The 19,221-nt window shown below is 44.1% G+C and overlaps 2 protein-coding genes across 2 annotated transcripts in view; both read right to left on the bottom strand.

Annotated features, from left to right (window-relative positions):
* Positions 1-3,023, bottom strand: part of KIF23 (kinesin family member 23) — a 32,863-nt gene extending 29,840 nt beyond the window's left edge. The window contains exons 1-2 of the mRNA XM_023729864.1: positions 2,960-3,023; positions 1,730-1,858 (exon numbers count right to left, since the gene is read on the bottom strand). The gene's annotated coding sequence lies outside the window, so the exon portion shown is untranslated. The remainder of the gene's footprint in view (positions 1-1,729; positions 1,859-2,959) is intronic.
* Positions 3,024-16,371: 13,348 nt separating this feature from the next.
* Positions 16,372-19,221, bottom strand: part of PAQR5 (progestin and adipoQ receptor family member 5) — a 91,442-nt gene continuing 88,592 nt past the window's right edge. Inside the window, exon 9 of the mRNA XM_012555035.1 lies at positions 16,372-16,613. Within this exon, the coding sequence (XP_012410489.1) occupies positions 16,372-16,613 (242 nt within the window). The remainder of the gene's footprint in view (positions 16,614-19,221) is intronic.

Here is a 19,221-nt window from a genome sequence, read left to right as displayed (position 1 = left end):
TGGAGCAAGGGAGAATGAAGAAAATCAAAGACACAAGGGAAAGATTAGTCCAAATGACTAATGGACCACAAATACTACAGCTTCCACCAGACTGAGTCCAGCATAACTAGATGGTGCCCAGCTACCACCACTGACTGCTCTGACCAGGATTGCAACAGAGGGTCCTGGATAGAGCTGGAGAAAAATGTAGAACAGAATTCTGACTTACAAAAAAAAAGACCAGAATTACTGGTCTGACAGAGACTGGAGAGACCTAAAGAGTATGGCCCAAGACACCCTTATAGCTCAGTAATGAAGTCACTCCTGAGGTTCACCCTTCAGCCAAAGATTAGATAGGCCCATAAAATACAATGAGACTAAATGGGCACACCAGCCCAGGGGCAAGGGCTAGAAGGCAGGAGGGGACAGCAAAGCTGGTAATGGGGAACCCAAGGTCGAGAAGGGGAGAGTGTTGACATGTCATGGGGTTAGCTACCAATGTCACAAAGTAATATGTGTACTAATTGTTTAATGAGAAGCTAGTTTATTCTGTAAACCTTCATCTGAAGTACAATAAAAAATGACAATTCCTTTTTGGACTGAGCTACGGCTGCTAACCAAAAAGGTCGGCAGTTCGAATCCACCAGCCGCTCCTTGGAAACCCAATGGAGCAGTTCTACTCTGTCCTATAGGGCTGCTATGAGTCAGAATTGACTCGACAGCAACAGGTTTGTTTTTTTGGGTTTTTCTGGTTATGTGACATCCAAGCAGCGATGTCAAGTAAGTGGCTGGATATTGGAGATTAGAGCTAGAGAAAAATGTCAGAGCTGTTACCATATAACTGACCTATAAAGCCATGGGAAAGTGTAGCTAGAGAAGAGAGCCCAGGGCAGAGTCCAAGTAGGTATTTAGAGGCTGGAAAAGGAAGAGGAAGCAGCAAAGGATGGCCAGTGAGAGAAGAGAATGTGGAGAGATGGAAGTAGAGACAGGAAAGTGCTTCAGAAGGGAGGGTGCTGCTGAGAAATAGACCATGAGGACCAACTGTACATCAGATTCAGCAGCACAGAGGCCACTGGTAGCCTTCTGAAGAGCAATTTCACTGTGTGACAAAGGAGTGAAAGCAAGTTAGAAAATAGACAATAGCCTGAATTAAATCTCTTCTTTCTGCATTCCCATAGTCCACCCCTCTTTAGCACACCTCCCATTCTGCCTTGTTCATATGAGGGTTACTGGTTGACCATCTGTCCCCATGACTAAGTTGTAAGCTCCATAAAGGCAAGCACTACGCCTTACTCATTTTTTAAAATCTCCCTCCACCCTCCAGCTACTAGCATAGTAATGTTGAGCTGAATTGAACTCACTTTGCTCAATTTTACTAAAAATAAAAACACTTCATAAAAGGTTGATACAAATATATAATGCCTATTAATAAATGTTATTTTAATCATGAAATTACATATATATAAATGGCCTAGCACAATCATAAATCATTGCATGTTCAACTATTCCTAATAGATATTCTAAAAAGCAATAAACATCCAGTACAAGAAATTATCCCCTAAAAGTAATCCACTAACTCCAGCATACCAAAGATGTGTCTGTACATTCCAGAAATCAAAAACACCTTAAATCCAGTGAATGTAGTGAAGTAAGTTTTTCAAAAACATGAATTTTGTTCAATTAAAAAATGGAAAAGGCATTCAGGAAACAATATTTCGAGTAAAAACAACTTGGTTCCAATAGGAATTACCTCCTTATAGTCTCCATTTCGGTTTAGTCTATAACCCTCAGGAGTGTGAAGCTGAACAGTTGTGTTATTGATCACTTCTATGCAACACTCTTGATCAGGAAAGGTCAGTGGGCGCACCCTACAGTACACCTGAAAAAACAGGAAGATACTCAAAGAACAAAGGTTGACTTCTGCCTTCTGATTTTTTCATTTAACCTGTCCACTCATTCACTCAACATTTGTTCTCCCAATTTAGAGAGCTATGAAAACCCAAATGCACTACTCAAGACTGTTAAATGCAAACAGATATATTAGATATGGAGGAAGATTTAAAATGCACATAAAATTTGATAAAAAAGCATCAAATTGCCCAGCTTCTCTTCAGTATTATTTTGTGTACAAATAATAAAGTTATTACTAATAACATAAGAATCAGTCTAAAAATCAACAAGCTATCACACAATGAGAATTATTTTAAAAGCTGTTAGAATTCTTCAGAACTGGATGCCAACTAAAACTTGCCAGCTTAACCTGACACTAATGCACAAATAAGTAAGCGCAAGGTTTGAAATTTGTGGTCTCCTTAGTCAGTGATCAGGCTGAGGAAAACTTACTCAGCTGTGTGCAAAGCATCTGGTCCTCTCAGCTCAAACCGAGATGAGCTCCAATGCCCCAATGCCATCGAGGGACAGATTTAAAATACCTCAGAGAAAACTCCTCAGAGTGAACCAGCCCTCTTTTACTTGTCATTTGCTTTTAAAAGCAAGTTCTCAAGCCTGAAATGAGTGAAGTACTTGCAATTATGAGCAGGCAATACACTGAATTAAGCTATTCTCTGTCAGAGTCTTTTATAAAATTTGGTCCCAAGAAGCAAGGAGTCTGGGCTTTCCTCATGAGGCCTGCCATCAGTTACTGTACCCAACGCTACAGATGGGAAAAGACGTTCACCCAAGCAGAAAGATCCCCCATCCCAGAGAGTATGAACCAGGTTGAAGAATATTTGTAATTATCTAATTTTTCAATTTACAACTAGTTCTAGGAGGCATGCAATTGACAACTGAAGATTCCATTTTACTGGACTACATAGAAACAAAATTTCACCACTAGAACCCCCCTTACACAATTTAACATCCTTTTAGCTAACTAGATCTTCTTTGACTCCACTTCCATCTCTCTTCTCCCAGTCCTGCCAAGGGTACCCGAGGAGGAAAAGAACTGAACAATACACCCATAAATCCAGAGCGACCTTACCCCAACTGGGTCTTTTAGATTTGTTTGGGATCCTTTCTTCACTGGAGGTTTCCTGGGTGTCTTAGTCCTCCTGATCACAGATTTAAAAAATGTTGCAGTTCAACACTAACATACAAAAGCTTCATCTATAATTTATACAAATACAATCTTCCTAGGGTTTATAAAATTATTCCATAGCAGTTCCAAAACACTGCTCCCCAAATAATGTGAATAATAATAATAAATTCATGAGTAGAAGAGTGTTTGTGGCATGAGTAATCCAAAAATAATTAAAACTAGCTTAGAATACAGTTTTGGTACCAAATGTACCTACTTACTCTTTGATTAGTCCTATATTTCAAATAGCTTGCATATTTTCTTGAGCAACAATCTGAGGTACTACTGGTAATTGACCACACTTATCCTTGAAGGCTTTTATATGACAAGTACACACTGCACCATCAGCCACTGGCAAGGCAGACTGACAAGCAATTAACGTCAATAAATTATAAAAATGAAGATAGAGGAATTCATTCTTTCATCAAGATGTGTATCTATACTTTCAAGGAACAACTGGTCATTGAATTCTCAAAACTATCACCCTCTACGGCCATACAAACTGTGGTCCCAAACTGCAAATTTCTTGCTCTTAAAACTTGCATAGGGACAATAGAAAAAAAGATATCAGGGTGTATTTCACCATTTCTCTAGCATGTCACTTTTCCCCCGGCGTTTATCTATCAGCTAGATGAAAATTTAACACTATAATTAAGCAAAATTATGGACTTGGATTGTAGAGTAAAAGATTTTTCTCAACATTTTCCCAGATGAAATGGGAGCAAACTGGTGTTATTAAGAGCAAAATACTGTGGTAGGCTTATTTAAACTAAACCTTTGTTTTTGCTTCTTAAGATTTTGGCTTTGGTCTCTAAACAAAACAAGTTGCCTTCTGCAAACGGCTAGCTCAATGATAATAATTATAAACTCAACCTTCTTTGCACAAGTACTTCTTTACGCATTGTCGGTCAAGGAATTACGGTTTGCCAAAAATATTGTCACTTACTCATTGAAGAATGTGGGCGTGTTTGTGTATGCGGGTGGGGGTTGTCTTCGGCCAAAGAATACAGCAAAAGTAACTGGCCTATGTGTATAAGGTGCCGGTCTCGGCCTCACTGGTTACGGTGCTCAGCTGAGAAAAGCACGCAAAGCTCACGAATGCCAGGGCTCTCTGCGGGCTGAGACCACCCAACCAGCCCCCGACTCCCAGAATGCACCACACAGCTCGACGGTCGCCTGCAGACTCGCACTAACGCTGCAAAATGCAATCTGAAAGCGTGGGCACTAAGGAGAGGGAAAACCAAAAACCAAACCCGTTGCCGTCAGTCGATTCCGACTCATAGCGACCTTATAGGACAGAGTAGAACTACCCCATAGGGTTTCCAAGGAGCGGCTGGTGCATTCGAACTGCCGACCTTTTGGTTAGCAGCTAAGCTCTTAACCACTACGCCACCAGGGCGCCATGGAAGGAGAAAGGGAACCTGAAAAAGGGTTGGGGGAGGCGGTCCCGAAGCCAGGTGGATGACAAGCGCCTAACAGGAACCGGAGTCACAGCATAGAAGCCCCCGACTTCGGGCCGACCTTTCTGGGCCGCTGGAGGCCAGGGCGGGGCAGTGGGCACCCGGATCGGTTATGGTGAGAGCCGGCGGGCGCCTAGGACCCGGCTCCGCGCCTGGCCCTCACCCTGAGAAGCCACACGTGGGAACTCCCACTTTGGGGGTCGCGGCCCCGGCAGCGGCGAGAGGAGACGCCGGCCCCTCACACTGGCCCGGCCCCGGGTCCCAGCCCGGACCGCCCGCCCTCCCTGCTCCCCGGCCCCTACTCACGCTGGCTTCATGACAGCAGGCTCCGTGCTGCCCAAACGCGCGCGCGGGTCGCCGGGCTCGATCGGGCGGGCTGGCGAAGACGGCGGGACGCCGGCCGAGCCGCGGGAACTAAGAGCCGGGTGGGTCGCGTTGCTTCGTCAGGCCCGTAAAGCCCAGGTAGGCTCGCGCCCGGCGCATTTCAAACGGGCCAATCAGCGCCCGCCCTCGGGTAATGGGCGGGGCCTCGGAGGAGAGGCGCTCCGCCGGAAGTGGCGCTTGTTTCCTAGGCGACCGACGCAGAAAGGCTGGAAGGCGTCGGGATTTCAGGGCCGGAGGGGGCCGGAGGGCCGGAGAAGAAACCTCAGATATTATGAAATCCAACCCCTTCCATTTTCCGCTGAAGAACTGAAGATTTACTTTCCTAAAGGACAAGAAGTCCAATGACAGGGCAATTCCAGAGTTGATTCAGAAGTCGGCAATGTCGTTCCGGCCCAGGCGTGTCCTGTCCTCGTGCTGTGCCCTCCTCAGTCTCAGACGCCCTGACAGGCTTCCATGTCACCGTATCATCTTGGCTGCCATTCTCTAATTCGCCCCAGGTTCTCCAACTCTTTCCTATATGTATATTATTTTATGAAATTCTTTATTGTGCTTATGTGTATGCCCTGGGCATAAAGATTAAAAAAAATTGGATCCTTGCCCTTGAGCAAACTGCAGAGCCTGCTCTTTTCTTAGACGAACTGATTCCATCTCACGTTTTCAACCTTTGCCCCTAAACGGATCACTATCAAATATGCGTCTACATGTCTAGTGTCTTGGAAGTCTAGTCCCTTCTCCTCAGCTTCCTACAAAAACACTGCCCTGGTAAGGTTGTTAGTCCCCTCCAGTCGATTCCGTCTAATGATACCCCATGTGTGTCAGAGTAGAACTGGTTTCCAATGGCTGATTTTTCAGTAGATCGCCAAGCCTTTCTTTTGAGGGGCCTCTGGGTGGAGTAGAACCTCCTGCCTTTTGGTTAGTAGCTGAGAAGGTTAACCGTTTGGGGACTCCAGTGGTAAAGATAGACATAACTTAATATCCTTGGCTCATTTTGTTAGCCATTAGGGTGATTCTGATCTTTGCTATTACAAAGCTCTCTACAGTGAATAAACTTACAAATACATGATTTTATACAAGTAAGCCTATAGGGTAAATTCCTAGAAGCAAAATTGCTGAGTCCAAGAACATATGCATGTGCAATATTTCACAAATACTGCCAGATTGTCCTCCATAAAGGTTGTCCAAAATGTACACTCCCACCAACCATGTAGGAGACTGCCTATTTTTCCACAATCATCAGACAACAAAGTGTTATCAAACTTTTCAGTAGATGTTAATCTAATAGGTGAAAAAAATCACATTGTAGTTTAAACTTTCATTTCTCTTATGATGCATGAGATTGGGTGTCTAGTCCTATGTTTGAGAGCAATTATGTTTCCTTCTCTGTAAACTGTATGTCTATCCTTTGCCCCATTGTTCCATTGGGTTGTTAGTTTTGTTGTGGTTGTTATTTTAATTGATTTGTAAAAGTTCTTCACATACCAAGGAAATTTGTCCTCATCCAAAATATGACTTCAAGTATTTTTCTAGGTCATATTTTGGTTTGTATTTTAATTTGGTTATATTGTTTTGTGACAGCTTAGAAAAAAATTAAGGTAGGCAAATTTATCAGTCTTTTAATTTACCGCTTTGGTTTTGTGTTATACAAAGAAAAGCCTTTCCCATTCTGAAATTATTATTTTTTAATCTCCCATATTTTTCCTCAGTTCTTTCATTGCTTTGTTTTTTATGTTGAAGTCTTTGAGCCATTAGGAATGTATTTGTTGTCAGATGAGAAGTTGGGATCTGCATCATTTAGGAATTGGACTTGACTGCTGGTTGTTGTTACCTGCCATCCAGCTGGCCCTCAATTCATGGCAACGCCATGCACAATGGAACAAAACGTGGCCCGGTCCTGTGCCATCCCCACGATCGTTTGCAGGTAGAACCTTTGTGACCCATAGGGTTTTTATTGGCTGATTTTCAGAAGTAGATCGCCAAGCCTTTCTTTGTAGTCTGCCTTAGTTTGGAAGCTGCACCGAAACCTCTTCAGCAGCATAGTAATACACAAGCCTCCACTAACAGGTGGGTGGTGGCTGCAGGAGAAGTGAAATTGGCCAAGAAGTCTACCACTAAACCACCAATGCCCTCTGGCTGCTGGTGACTTACCTCCTACTGGCTGCTTAGTCTGGCTTCTACTCACCAATATTAACACCTCTTTGATGCTAAATCTAATTGATCCTTCCCCACCCTTATCTTACTTGACCTCTGAACAGCACTAAAGGAATGCCCATTCCTTTCTTCCCATGCTCTTGTTTTTTCTCCTAGCTCTCTACCTCTCTTTCTCAGCCTCATTTGTGATTTTTTTTCCCCTCACTTGAATGTTGTGGCCAAGGGTTTTGACCTGGTCACTAGCTGTGGCCTGTCCCCGGGCACTCTTAAACCACTCCCATGACTTCACATACCATTCACATTTGCTCTTCTGAGCTCCAGATCCATATATCCAGCTGTCTTCTAGATTCTCCACTTGGCTGGCACCTCACACCTATCACATCCTAGTCTCTTCCCCCAAAGAGACTAGGCCTCAGTGGATGGCATCACCATTCACCCATCCAAGCCAGAGTCTAAGGTACCATCTTAGAGGTACCTTTTGCTTCTCCTGCTTTAACATTCAGTCAACAAATCCTGCCAATTCAACCTCCTAAATAGCCTTCAGACCTCTCCACTTAGCTCCATCCCCTTGGCCACGACTATTTCTGGTACAGATGACTAGGCAGTGTCTTAACAGGCCTCCCGGATGCCACCGTCCAATCCATTCTCCATTTTGCAGCCAGCTGACCTCTAAATCACAATTGTGATCATGTCACTCCCCTGCTTGAAACCCTGCAGTGCTTGCTCATTGCTCGAGACTCTGCACAGGGTTTTGCGACTCTTCTTCTCCAGGCTCATCTGCCCGCTGCACCCCTCCAGCTGTGTTAACTGCAGTGCCCCACATGCACTGGGCTTACACACACTTCCCTCTGCTGCCACATTCTCCTCCCTTCCTCTGACAGTGCCTCCTTACCCTCACTTCTCAGCAGAGCCTCTACCAAACCACCCTGCTCTGGGCACTGGACCCCTGCTGTATGCCCCAGCCCCCGCCCTCCCCAAGTCACTGCACTCGTTGATTTACTTCAGAGCTCATATCCCAATGCGCAATCCCAAAAAACCAAACCCACTGCTGTCGAGTCAACTCATAGCGACCCTACAGGACAGGGTAGAACTGCCCCATAGGGTTTCCAAGGCTGTAAATCTTTAGGGAAGCAGACTGCCACCTTTCTCCCACGGAGCGGCTGGTAGGTTTGAACTGCCGACCTTTTGGTTAGCAGCCGAGCTCTTAACCACTGCGCCACCAGGGCTTCAATTTGCAATTACTGTTTACTTATTACTGCCTCCTCTCCTCATAGGATTGTAAGCTCCATAGACCAGGCCTGTTTGTTGATCAGCTTATCCCCGTGGCCTCACTAGATATCACCGTGGCATCCCCAGTGCTTAGCAGTGTAGGTGCTCCATAAATATGTTGAAGGAATGAATGAATTCATTCCTTCCCTTCAGAGAACAGCCCAGTCAAGGACTCAGTTACATTGCACCAACTCCAGCTTGTCTTCAGGAGAGTTTCTTCTTCCTCCCTCACTTCTATCCGGTTAATGTAACCAGTTGCCGCTCTAGTTGATTCTGACTTACGGTGTCTCCATGTGTGTCAGAGTAGAACTGTAACCCATGGGGTTTTCAACGGCTGATTTTTCAGAAGTAGATCACCAGGACTTTCTTCCGAGGTGCTTCTGGGTAGACTTGAACATCCGACTTTTCAGTTAGCAGCCGAGTACATTAACAGTTCGCATCACCTAGGGACTCCCCCTCACTTCTACCCATGTTAAAACTCTCTGGCATATTAATTTTCTTAACCCATACCCCACTGCTATCACATCGATTTGGTTTGGCATTTTCTTAAAAATGCCAATTTTATTATATCATTTCTCTCTTCAAAAATGCTCAAGGGCTTCTCACAGCCAGGTAAAGAATTTAGATTTTCCCCAAACAAGTTAGTGATCCACGCTAGAGATGAGGGCAGGACGGGCGGAGGGGAAAGGACTGGAAGGTTGATTTGTTTTGTTTTTAGTCAGGTTTATTGAGATTTAATTTACAATGGAGTAAAATTTAACCTTTTTAGGTGTACTGTTCAATGTGCTTTGACAAATGTATACTGTCCTATAATCACCACCACAATTAAATGTATATTTCTATCACCCCAGAAAGTTCCTTTGTTCTGCCCCTTTGTTGTCAATCATGCCCCCCTGGAAAACACTTCTCTGATTTCCTTCCCTATAGTTTTGCCTTTTCCAGAATGTCTCGTCTTTCACTCAGCAATCTCTGCTTTTGAGATTCATCCACGTTGTTGCAAGGTGCCGTAGAGTCGGATTTTTGTTCTCTTTATGTTGAGATGGAATCCATACTGAAGGCTGTAGTCTTTGATCTTCAGCAGTAAGTGCTTCAAGTTCTCCTCCCTTTCAGTGAGCAAGGTTGTGTCCTCTGCATATGGCAAATCCTGATGCAGCGTTCCTCTTCATATAGTCCAGCTTCTTGGATTGTTTGCTTTGCATACAGATTGAATAAATATGGTGGAAAAGACACAACCCTGATACGCACCTTTCCTGACTTTAAACCACGCGTGTCGCTAAGCACAATTTCTAGATATTGTATAGATGTACCACAGTGTATTCAGTTGCTAGTTGATAGATATTTGTTGCTTCCACTTTTTGGTGATTGTGAATAAAACTGGTATAAATATTTGCATAGAGGTCTTTGTGTGTGGACATGTGATTTTATTTCTCTTGGGTGAGAGTGCTGGTCTCGTGGTAAGTGTGTACGTTTATAAGAAACTGCCAAATGGGACTGACTAGGAGGATGTTATGCAAATCACTGAAGAAGGGCTGACACTACACAGATTTGAAACCATAAATTAATCCAAACACGCAGATAAGCAAGTCCAGCTGCGAGGGCTTAATAAACCCACTGATGAGAAATTGCTGGAGCTGAGCATTTGAGGAAAAGTGGTGAGGTGGAGACAGGACTGCCTGGGAGTCGGGGCATACCCAACACGCCCAGTTCCCTCCCTGGCCTGCTGTTTGCTCAATGGCCTTGGAAACGATCTACATCCCAGGCCATGGGACTGTCTCCTGTCAGCATCTGTAAAGTGAACGTTGTTGTTAGGTGCCATAGAGTTGATTTTCAACTCATAGTGACCCTATGTGACAGAGTAGAAGTGCCCCATAGGGTTTTTCGTGGGTATAATCTTTACGGGAGCAGATCGCCATGTCTTTCTTTTGCAGAGCCACTTGGTGGGTGGGTGGATGTTTATTAATGTGTTATATACTCAAAAATACATAGAAGCGAGGATAGCAAGATACTGTCTCACATAGTTTGGGCATGTTATCAGGAGGGACCAGACCCTGGAGAAGCACATCGTGCTTGGTAAAGTAGAGGGTCAGCAAAAAAAGAGCAAGACCCTCAATGAGGAAGACCCTCAGTGGCTGCAACAATGGGCTTAAAAATAGCAATAGTTGTGAGGATGGCGCAGGCCTGGGCAGTGTTTTATTCTGTTGTACATAGGGTGGCTGTGAGTCCTAAATAAATAAAATGAACAAGCTTGAGGGAGGGCTGTAAAAATGGAATACATAAAGAAACAAATGATCTGACCCATATTTCAAATGAATAACATACTCCTCCCCGGGGCAGGGGGCAGGGGTGCCGCGAGGGGATAACTAACCTAAGTAATTTAGACTACATACCCTCAGGCTCAAGACAAAAAGAACTTGAAATCAAGATTGAATTCTAATTTGTAGGCTTCTTTTTTGCCCAGGCATGGGTTAGTAATTCTTAAGCGATATTCTGTACATCCCAGGATGAAGCAAATAAGTAAATATATTGTCAATAATGACAGCCAAGTTTCTATTTGTTGGAAAAGGGAGTTACAAATATGGAAAAGGGGAAGTATAGAACGAATTGTGGGACACTGGATTGCAATTAGAGGTATCTGCGTGAACTCATGTTGAGATAGATAGATAGATACCTGTTGCCGTCAAGTCGATTCTGACTCATAGCGACCATAGAAGACAGAGAAGAACTGCCTCATGGGGTTTCCAAGGAGTGGCTGGTGGATTTGAACTGCTGACCTTTTGGTTAGGAGCCACGCTCTTAATCACGGTGGCACCAGGGCTCCAGATAGATAGATATAAAAATGGATAAAGATGTGTGTGAATATGTATATGCACTCTTAATAAAACATGTTTGTATATATGTACATGTTGTTGCTGTTAGTTGCCTTCAAGCTGGCTCCCACTCATGCAACCCCACATACAACAGAATGCAGTGTTGTCTGGTTCTGCACTATCCTTCAGATCTTTGGTATGCTCGAGTCCATTGTTGCAGCCACTATATATTATGAGTGCCTTCTAACCTAGGGGGTTCATCTTCCAGCAATATATTGCACAATATTCTGTTGTGAAATACAGGGTTTTCACTGGCTAATTTTTGGAAGTAGATCACCAGGGCTTTCTTTCTAGTCTGTCTTAGTCTGCAAGTTCCACTGAAACGTGTCTATCATGGGTGACCCTGGTGGCATAGCTTTCAGCACCACAGCAACACTCAAGCCATCACAGTAGGACAAACTGACATACTTACCTGAGTCCACACTGACATACATACATACATACACTCTTCCTTACAGTAGAAAGCCAACTCATAAATGTAGAAGTAATGATGAAATTTGAAAAAGATTGGCAACCATCATAACTGATTCAGGTAAGCATTATCAATGGATACTAAAACTAGTGGGTGAAAGTTTGAAGAGCAGGGTATTTATACAATCTCCAAGTATCTTCCCACAACTGAATTATAAAGGGAATGGTGGGAAATGCTGGCAGATACCAAATGATCAAAGCTGACATTGCTAATAATGGAAGTAAGTGACAGCATGTACCTCCTGATACCATGCACTGAGAAGACACCATCCCTTCTGTAATATTCCTTCTAAAAGTGCAATCTGAATCTAACCATAAGGAAGCATTCCACAAATCAAGGGACAGTCTATAAAATAACTGGCCTGTAGTTTGAAGAATGTCAATGTCATGAAATACAAAGAAAGACTTAAAAATTGTTGCAGGTCAAACGAGACTGTCTTAGACTCTTGGTGCTGCTATAACAGAAAGACCACAAGTGGGTGGCTTTAACTCACAGAAATTTATTTTCTCGCAGTTCAGGCTAGAAGTCCACGTTCAGGCACCTGCTCTGGCATAAGGCTTTCTTCCTCTGTCAGCTCTGGGGGAAATCCTTATCTCCTTTCAGTTTCTGTGCCTTGGTTCCTTGGCAATCTTCACGTGGTATGTATCTTCCCCTCCATTTGTGCTTGCTTCTCTATGCCTAATCTGCTCTTTTTATATCCCAGAGGTGATTGGCTTAAGACACACCCTACCCTGATACAGTCTCATTAATATAACAAACCAACCCTATTCCCCAATGGGATTACATCCACAAGTATAAGGGTTAGGATTTACAATACATATTTTTAAAACCCATTGCTGTCGAGTCAATTCCGACTCATAGAGACCCTATAGGACGGGGTAGAACTGCCCCATAGGGTTTCCAAGGAGCAGCTGGTGTATTCGAACTGCCAACCTTTTGGTTAGCAGCCAAGCTCTTAACCACTACACCACCAGGGCTCCTATAAATATTTGGGGGGGGGGGGCACAATTCAATCCGTAAAACAGACTAAAGAGACCTGAGAAATGAATGCAACGCATGATCCTGGATTTTCTTTTGCTATGTTGTTGTATGCCATTGAGTTGATTCCAACTCATAATGACCCTATAGGACAGAGTAGAACTTCCCCATAAAGTTTCCAAGGCCGTAATTTTTACAGAAGCAGACTGCCACATTTTTCTCTTGCAGAGCAGCTGGTGCGTTCGAACTGCTGACCTTTTGGTTAGCAGCCAAGCACTTAACCACTGCACCACCAGGTCTCTTTGGCCTCCACATATCAGGCACTAAATTAATGTTCATTGACTGATTAACGATGCACACGTGTACAGGAATCCATTTCTCATGGTGAATAAACATGCCTGCAGTATGGTAGGTGAAACATAACCAAATTAAGTGGGAAACAGGAGAACATTACTATAATAAATAAATTTTATTTTTCTCATACAGTTCAAGAAAACTAAACATTAGTGTAAGCTGGAAGAACATCTCTGAGTTTGGAAGTGGGTCTTTGCCATTTCATCCATACAAATTGTTGACTAGAAAATCAGAAACCAACATTCAACTAATATAAAGTGTTGCTATACAGTGTTAATAGGTAGTTAATACTAAAAAGGGTACCATGGCTAAAAAAAGTTTGAGACACAATAGATACAAATGAAGAGTTTCCCTAACATCTGACACCACCATTCTACTCTGCTCTACCTTTTCCAGAACCTCTCATGGGAACAGGGTTCCACACTCACACACACACACACATACACACACACACACACACACACACACACCCCACTTTGAGAAAGACTGCAGTAGACCAAATAGTTAAATCACTTTGTACTCAAAACGCCCCCAATTTTAAAAACAAGGTCGGGGGGCTCAATAATCACAAATTCATTTCTTTAGAATGAAGATGGAGAGTCTCTAAAAACAGCAATGGAAAATGGAACCCTCCAAAGAGTAAAGGGAGGTAAAGTTGGCCTGAATGGCCTCATTCAAACACACTCAAGTTTCATCACAACTAGAATGTCTGGTGAAATTTGAGAGTAGTGTTTCTCATGCAGGGGGAGGGGCAGTGGCACAACCCACAGAGTGTGCCTCCCCTCAATAGTCCCATTTGAGACAGCGCCATGGGGGGCAATTGTTACCAACGGTGAAGCAGCACATCTCCTGTTAGGTGTATCGAGATATTAAAAAAAATTTTTTTTTGAGACCCACTGCATTAACAGACATCTTCCCAGTGAGGTCTTCAAATGACCAGCTGCCCACCTTTTTGCCTTGGGCAAAACTATATCCACACTAGACATCTGATGCCTATAACTTAATACTTACTGATAATATATTTGAACTCATTCTCATTTCACTTGAAATGCTTCCAAATCAGTGTACTGTAAACTGTTTTAAAATTTTAACTCGTGACCTTCTCTAAAAGTGTACAACGGGGCTAAAGTTTACCAACCTCATCAAAACATTATGAAATGCTTGATCATCTTATTCTGTTGATTTAACATTTTATTTTTGTCATTAAGCATGATGAAAAAGTAACATGAGCCAAGAGTAAATAATCCAAGCATGCTTCAAATTAATCATCCATTATCCGTCAACTATTTCTGAGCTAAACTGAGAACATTATTTTATTATCTATAAGCAAGAGAATTTAACGGTCTTTATGTCTTTGGCATTATAGAAAAAGGTGTTTAAACTTGGTACCTTTTTTCACCATAAAACTGAAGTTACAGTAAATTGAAGTGGAAATCCACAGACCCTGCTGGTGTAGAATTCCACTAACAGGGTCAGACTGTTGCCAAAAAAAACAAGTTTTGTACTGCAGCTTGCAACTGATGTACCCAAATTTACCAGCCCATATAGTTTTATTTTATCAGTCTGCTTTTCCTAGAGGAAGTAAGCAGATAATAAAATTAATAAACTCATATTTCTTGACCACTCTCATCTAATATAAATTGTTACTTGGCCTTGGAGGATTGGATGACGAGCTATTTATAAGGCCATTCCAGGGTTTGGGCTGGTTAATCGTAGAGCTGTATTCCAAGACATGGGGGTGTTCCTGAGTCAGCACAGCAGATCCCGCATTGTGACGGAGAGTCCCTAAGTCACTAGCAAGTGCAGATCAGGGGATGATCAGCCTACGTTAAAAATGGTTTGCCTCAGCATTTCTGTCCTCCCTGAAAACACCATGAAATACTGAACTTTAATTGGTAATGCAACAGACGAGAAAATGCCTGGTGTTTCAGTACTGTTCGCAGAAGAAAGTTCCTGAACATAAAGTGGGGGATACACACTTGGGTGTTGAGTTGCTGAAACTTAAGATGAATCAAAATAAGCCTGGCAGCCCCAGTGCCTTCTGGAAGGCACAGCATTTCTTCAAATCTGGCCCCTGACCCTCCTACATTAAAACCACTGGGGAGACGTGGTCCAGTGCAGATTTCTCTACGAACCTGCATTTCAACCTATTGAAGCAGAACCTCCTGGTTTGGCCCAGGTATCTGCATGTGTCACAAGTTTGCCAGGTGTTTCTTAGTCACAGTAAAGCTTGAGAATCACTACGTTTGCCCATGTCTCTGGCAAGGTCTTTCACATTCTCTGTACATGAATGCAAAATTGGGCAGCATATTTGAGATGCAGAAGCAATATCGAATCTATGACACCCTCAAATATAGCACTTCATTGGTTTAAAAGGTGGCAGATGAGCACAATTAATATTAATTCAGCCAACTCCCACAGTTAACACATTTTACCTGCACTGCATAATATTTCACGGCATCAAACTGGCAACAAGAAAACAGTATAACAGAACATATGACACCCAGCTATTGGCTATAGAATTTAAGAAAAAACTTCCAAACTCCAAATCCACAATAATGTGGGAACTTCTACTCTGAAGGCAGAAGGGACTTGTGGGAAAAAAAGGGGACTCTCCTACTTATTCCTTTCACTAGGTGAGGAAGGAGCCCTGGTGGCACAGCAGGTAAGAACTCTAACCAAAAGGCTGTTAACCAAAAGGGTGGCAGTTCAAATCCACCAGTCACTCCTTGGAAACCCTATGGGGCAGTTCTACTCTGTCCTCTAGGGTTGCTAAGAGTAGGAATCGACTGGACAGCAACAGGTTGGGTTTGGTTTTAGGTGAGGAAGAGAAGAAGACCCCTCCCCAAACCCGGTCTCCTCATTCCAGAATGCCTCCCAGCTCAGCACCCCAATCCCCAGCGCCCCCACAGACACACTTCCTCTCTCTCAAGTCCTCCCAGTGACCTCACCTGCTCATACTCCTCCCAAAGTAGCTGGCAGACCACTCCTGAAGCTCTCAGGGGAAACCTTGCAACGTGAGCTTGACCAAGTGGAGCAAGTTCCATTTTCAAAGAGTAATACAAAGCTACAGGGTGGTGCGCTTCACCCAACTGTGTTTAAATAGAATGGAAAAACATGTTTCAAATGAATTTAAAACTTTAAAGAAATGTTAATGATTTGCCTTAAGAACTTGTTCGAACCCGTATTCCCCTTTGAAAACCACACACAAAATCAGTGCACATTGAGAAAAATTTCCCAAGTTAAATACCTCTTTGACGTGAACCCACTCAAAACAGCTGAGATACCAATCACGGTGAATATTTTAGGCCATTGTACCAAGTACGATGGTTAGGATGTTGCAGTTTAATGTTGATATCCGGCAGGAAAAGCTTATGGTCAGAATCATGTTTCTTTTTTATGTAATTCTGGCTCGGGAATCCGATAGAGAGCAGCTGAGAAATAAAGGATGTTGCTGAGGGTGAAGACGATGCACAGAAGTATGGCTCCGGTGATCTGGAGCAAAGAAAGGGGCCTGGAGGAGGCCAGCAGCCATTCCTTCCTCAGGGTCTTGTCCAGAAGTATGGCTTCCATCTGCATGTGTGTGGCCAGGATCACGCACACATGAAACAGCTGATGACTGTGACCTACAGCAAACACACAAAAGGCCAGCAGGTCAGCCATAAACAGGAACAAAGTACTGATACATGACACAGCATATATGCTAAAAACGCTATGCTAGGCGAAAGAAGCCAGATACAAGAGGGCACATATTGGATGATTCCATTTATATGGACAGGCAAACCCATAGAGACAGAAAGTAGATTAGTGGTTGCCTAGGGCTTGGTGTGGGACTGAGGATTAACAGTATATGGCCAGCAGGGGTCTTACTGGGATGGTGAAAATATTCTAAAATTGATTTATAGTGATGGTTGCACAACTTGGCAAACTTACTAAAAACAAGAACAAATCACTGAATTGTAATATTCAAATGGGAACTTGGAGAATTATATGATATGTAAAACATGTTTCAAAATGTTTCAAAATGTAATGTGAGCTAAATAAAAAGGCCATCAGAGCAAGCCAATTTCATTTTAAAAGCAACTTATCCACCGGTCCCATTATCCAGATGAAAAAGTAGGCAGCATGTTCTGCCAAAGCCCATCCTTAGAGAGCCAGCACGGATCAGCACAGATCCCGATTTCAGTGTCAAAGGAGAAGCCAGCCTGATTTGCTGTTGGCCACTTACCTACTGCTGTTTAACCACAGACATGACCAAGAACCTTTCCTCTATGATGGCATGCTGGACCCAGCTCACCTGGTGCCAACCCACAGCGGGTGGGAGCCCAAGAGAGGGTGGTAGGAGTGGGCAGGGAATGCTGATTTGGTGTTTGGTGAGAAAAAGAGTCCAGTGCCCAGGGAAGGGGACCACTTTGGGGGACAACCTTCTGAAACCAGGACTAAGATGAGAAGACCATATGGGAATTGAGGAAGGACTCTCCTTCAGTTAAAAAAAAGGTCAGTATTATCTCTCCAGGGCCTATCCCAGAGGAAGCACTCAATAAACGTGTCCCAGGAATGAACCTGCCTGACCACCTGCACTATAGAGCAGAAGCAGAGTCAGAAATAAGAGTATAGGAGGCTGAGAATTCTCCAGTGGATGTCTGGTGAGTTCCTTACAGCAAGGAGCTCCCAGCATCTGGGTCTGTGCCCCCAGGAAGAAGGTGTGCCTGAAGGTGCCTTCCTCAAGCTATACTAATGGGCTGCGTAAGATTTCCAGATCTGTGTGGGATACAACAACATGGTTTCTTGTCCAGTGGAGAGCTGTGTTCTCCAAGGGCACAGCCTCCAAGGATGGGCTACATTCACCAGTTGAGGCTCAAACCTGCTTCTATTTGGGCAGGAGATAAAAAAAAAAAAAAGGCCTGGACCTGTCTGAAATGTGGCTGCAGCAGGAAGAGTGATTTCAGCAATCCTGCCTAACAGGAATAGGGAGGGGCTTCCTGTGGGTCAACACCAATCATTCCAGGGCTAGCACTTTCCATAGAGGCTCACGGACTAGCCTTGGAGAGGGAGTCCCACGGCCAGCTCTTGTTAATGGCCTGTCTGATTCTAATGCTGTCTGACAAATCCCCCCCCCACACACACATAGGGGTGTTTTTCTGCTCTGCACCCCTAGGCCCAAGAGAAGGTGCTATAAGCGAATAAATGAAATGTTATTAAGAAGCCAGAGAGCTGGAAATCAGGCCCAGGACTAGTTTTCCTGCAGCCCCCCAAGACCTCATCCGTGGCTACCTCTGCTTAACCAAAGCATGTCTGGGGAGGTGGGTTTGGTGGGCAGGTTCTTGCATCCTTCAATTCCCTGGCCTCTTGTCCTCCTCCCTTTCTGAAATCTGCCCTATAAGCATTTTGCTAGTTGAAACCCCTTCTGGAAGCAGAGAAGAAGAAGACAACACTAACCAAATCCAACAAAGCAAAGCTGGCCACAGCTCATAGGTAGGAGATGGAAAACCATGGACAAGATGGGTTTGGGGAACAGCCAAGGTTCCTGACCACCAGATGGGGACAATGACTGACCCTTTGACTCCTACAATAGCCTATCTAAGGAACTCTCATCCCAAAGACTTGTCAGCATCACCCAAAGTGACCCAAGGGTGCCCTCCTCCCAGCCATCCCAGACCCAGGGCTGGGAGACAATCTGCAGAGCCCTGCCCCACCTTCCCTAGATGAGGTGAGAAAGAGCCAGCAGGTGAAAACCTCACGGCTCCTACACCTGCTCTTGACTTCATGCTTCTCAAACTTTAGTGAGCTCAGGTTCACCTGGAGAATCACACGGACTCTGTGACTGCTGGGCCCCATCGCAGAGCTTCTGGTTCCAGATTTCTGGGGTGGGGCCTGGGAAATTACATGTCTAACAAGTTCCCAAGTGATATTGATGCTGCTGGTCTGGATCCCACACCTGAGACCCACTGCTCTGCCATAACCCTTGGCCCCTTCCCGCCTGCCATGAACAAAACAAAACAGACACTTTCCCCTCTTCTGCACAGCCCCTTGCTGTCTGGTACCCTTAGTGCCATCGGCATCCTGTCTTTCCTCGACGCTCATTTAACATGGTTTCATGTTCTAGGTAATAATGGGACCACCCCGGCCTCATACCCGAAAGGAAGGCTTTAGGGTGCTGGGCCCCACTTCTTCTCCATCTGTCTCCACCATACCTGGCAGTGCATCAACTACACACACCTTGGCACCGTCAGC

This window comes from Trichechus manatus, unplaced genomic scaffold (assembly GCF_000243295.1).
Source record: "Trichechus manatus latirostris isolate Lorelei unplaced genomic scaffold, TriManLat1.0 scaffold00030, whole genome shotgun sequence".
Classification (NCBI taxonomy): Eukaryota; Metazoa; Chordata; class Mammalia; order Sirenia; family Trichechidae; genus Trichechus; species Trichechus manatus.
Note: the sequence above shows the minus strand (reverse complement) of the source record. Positions and strands in the feature narration are given on the sequence as shown.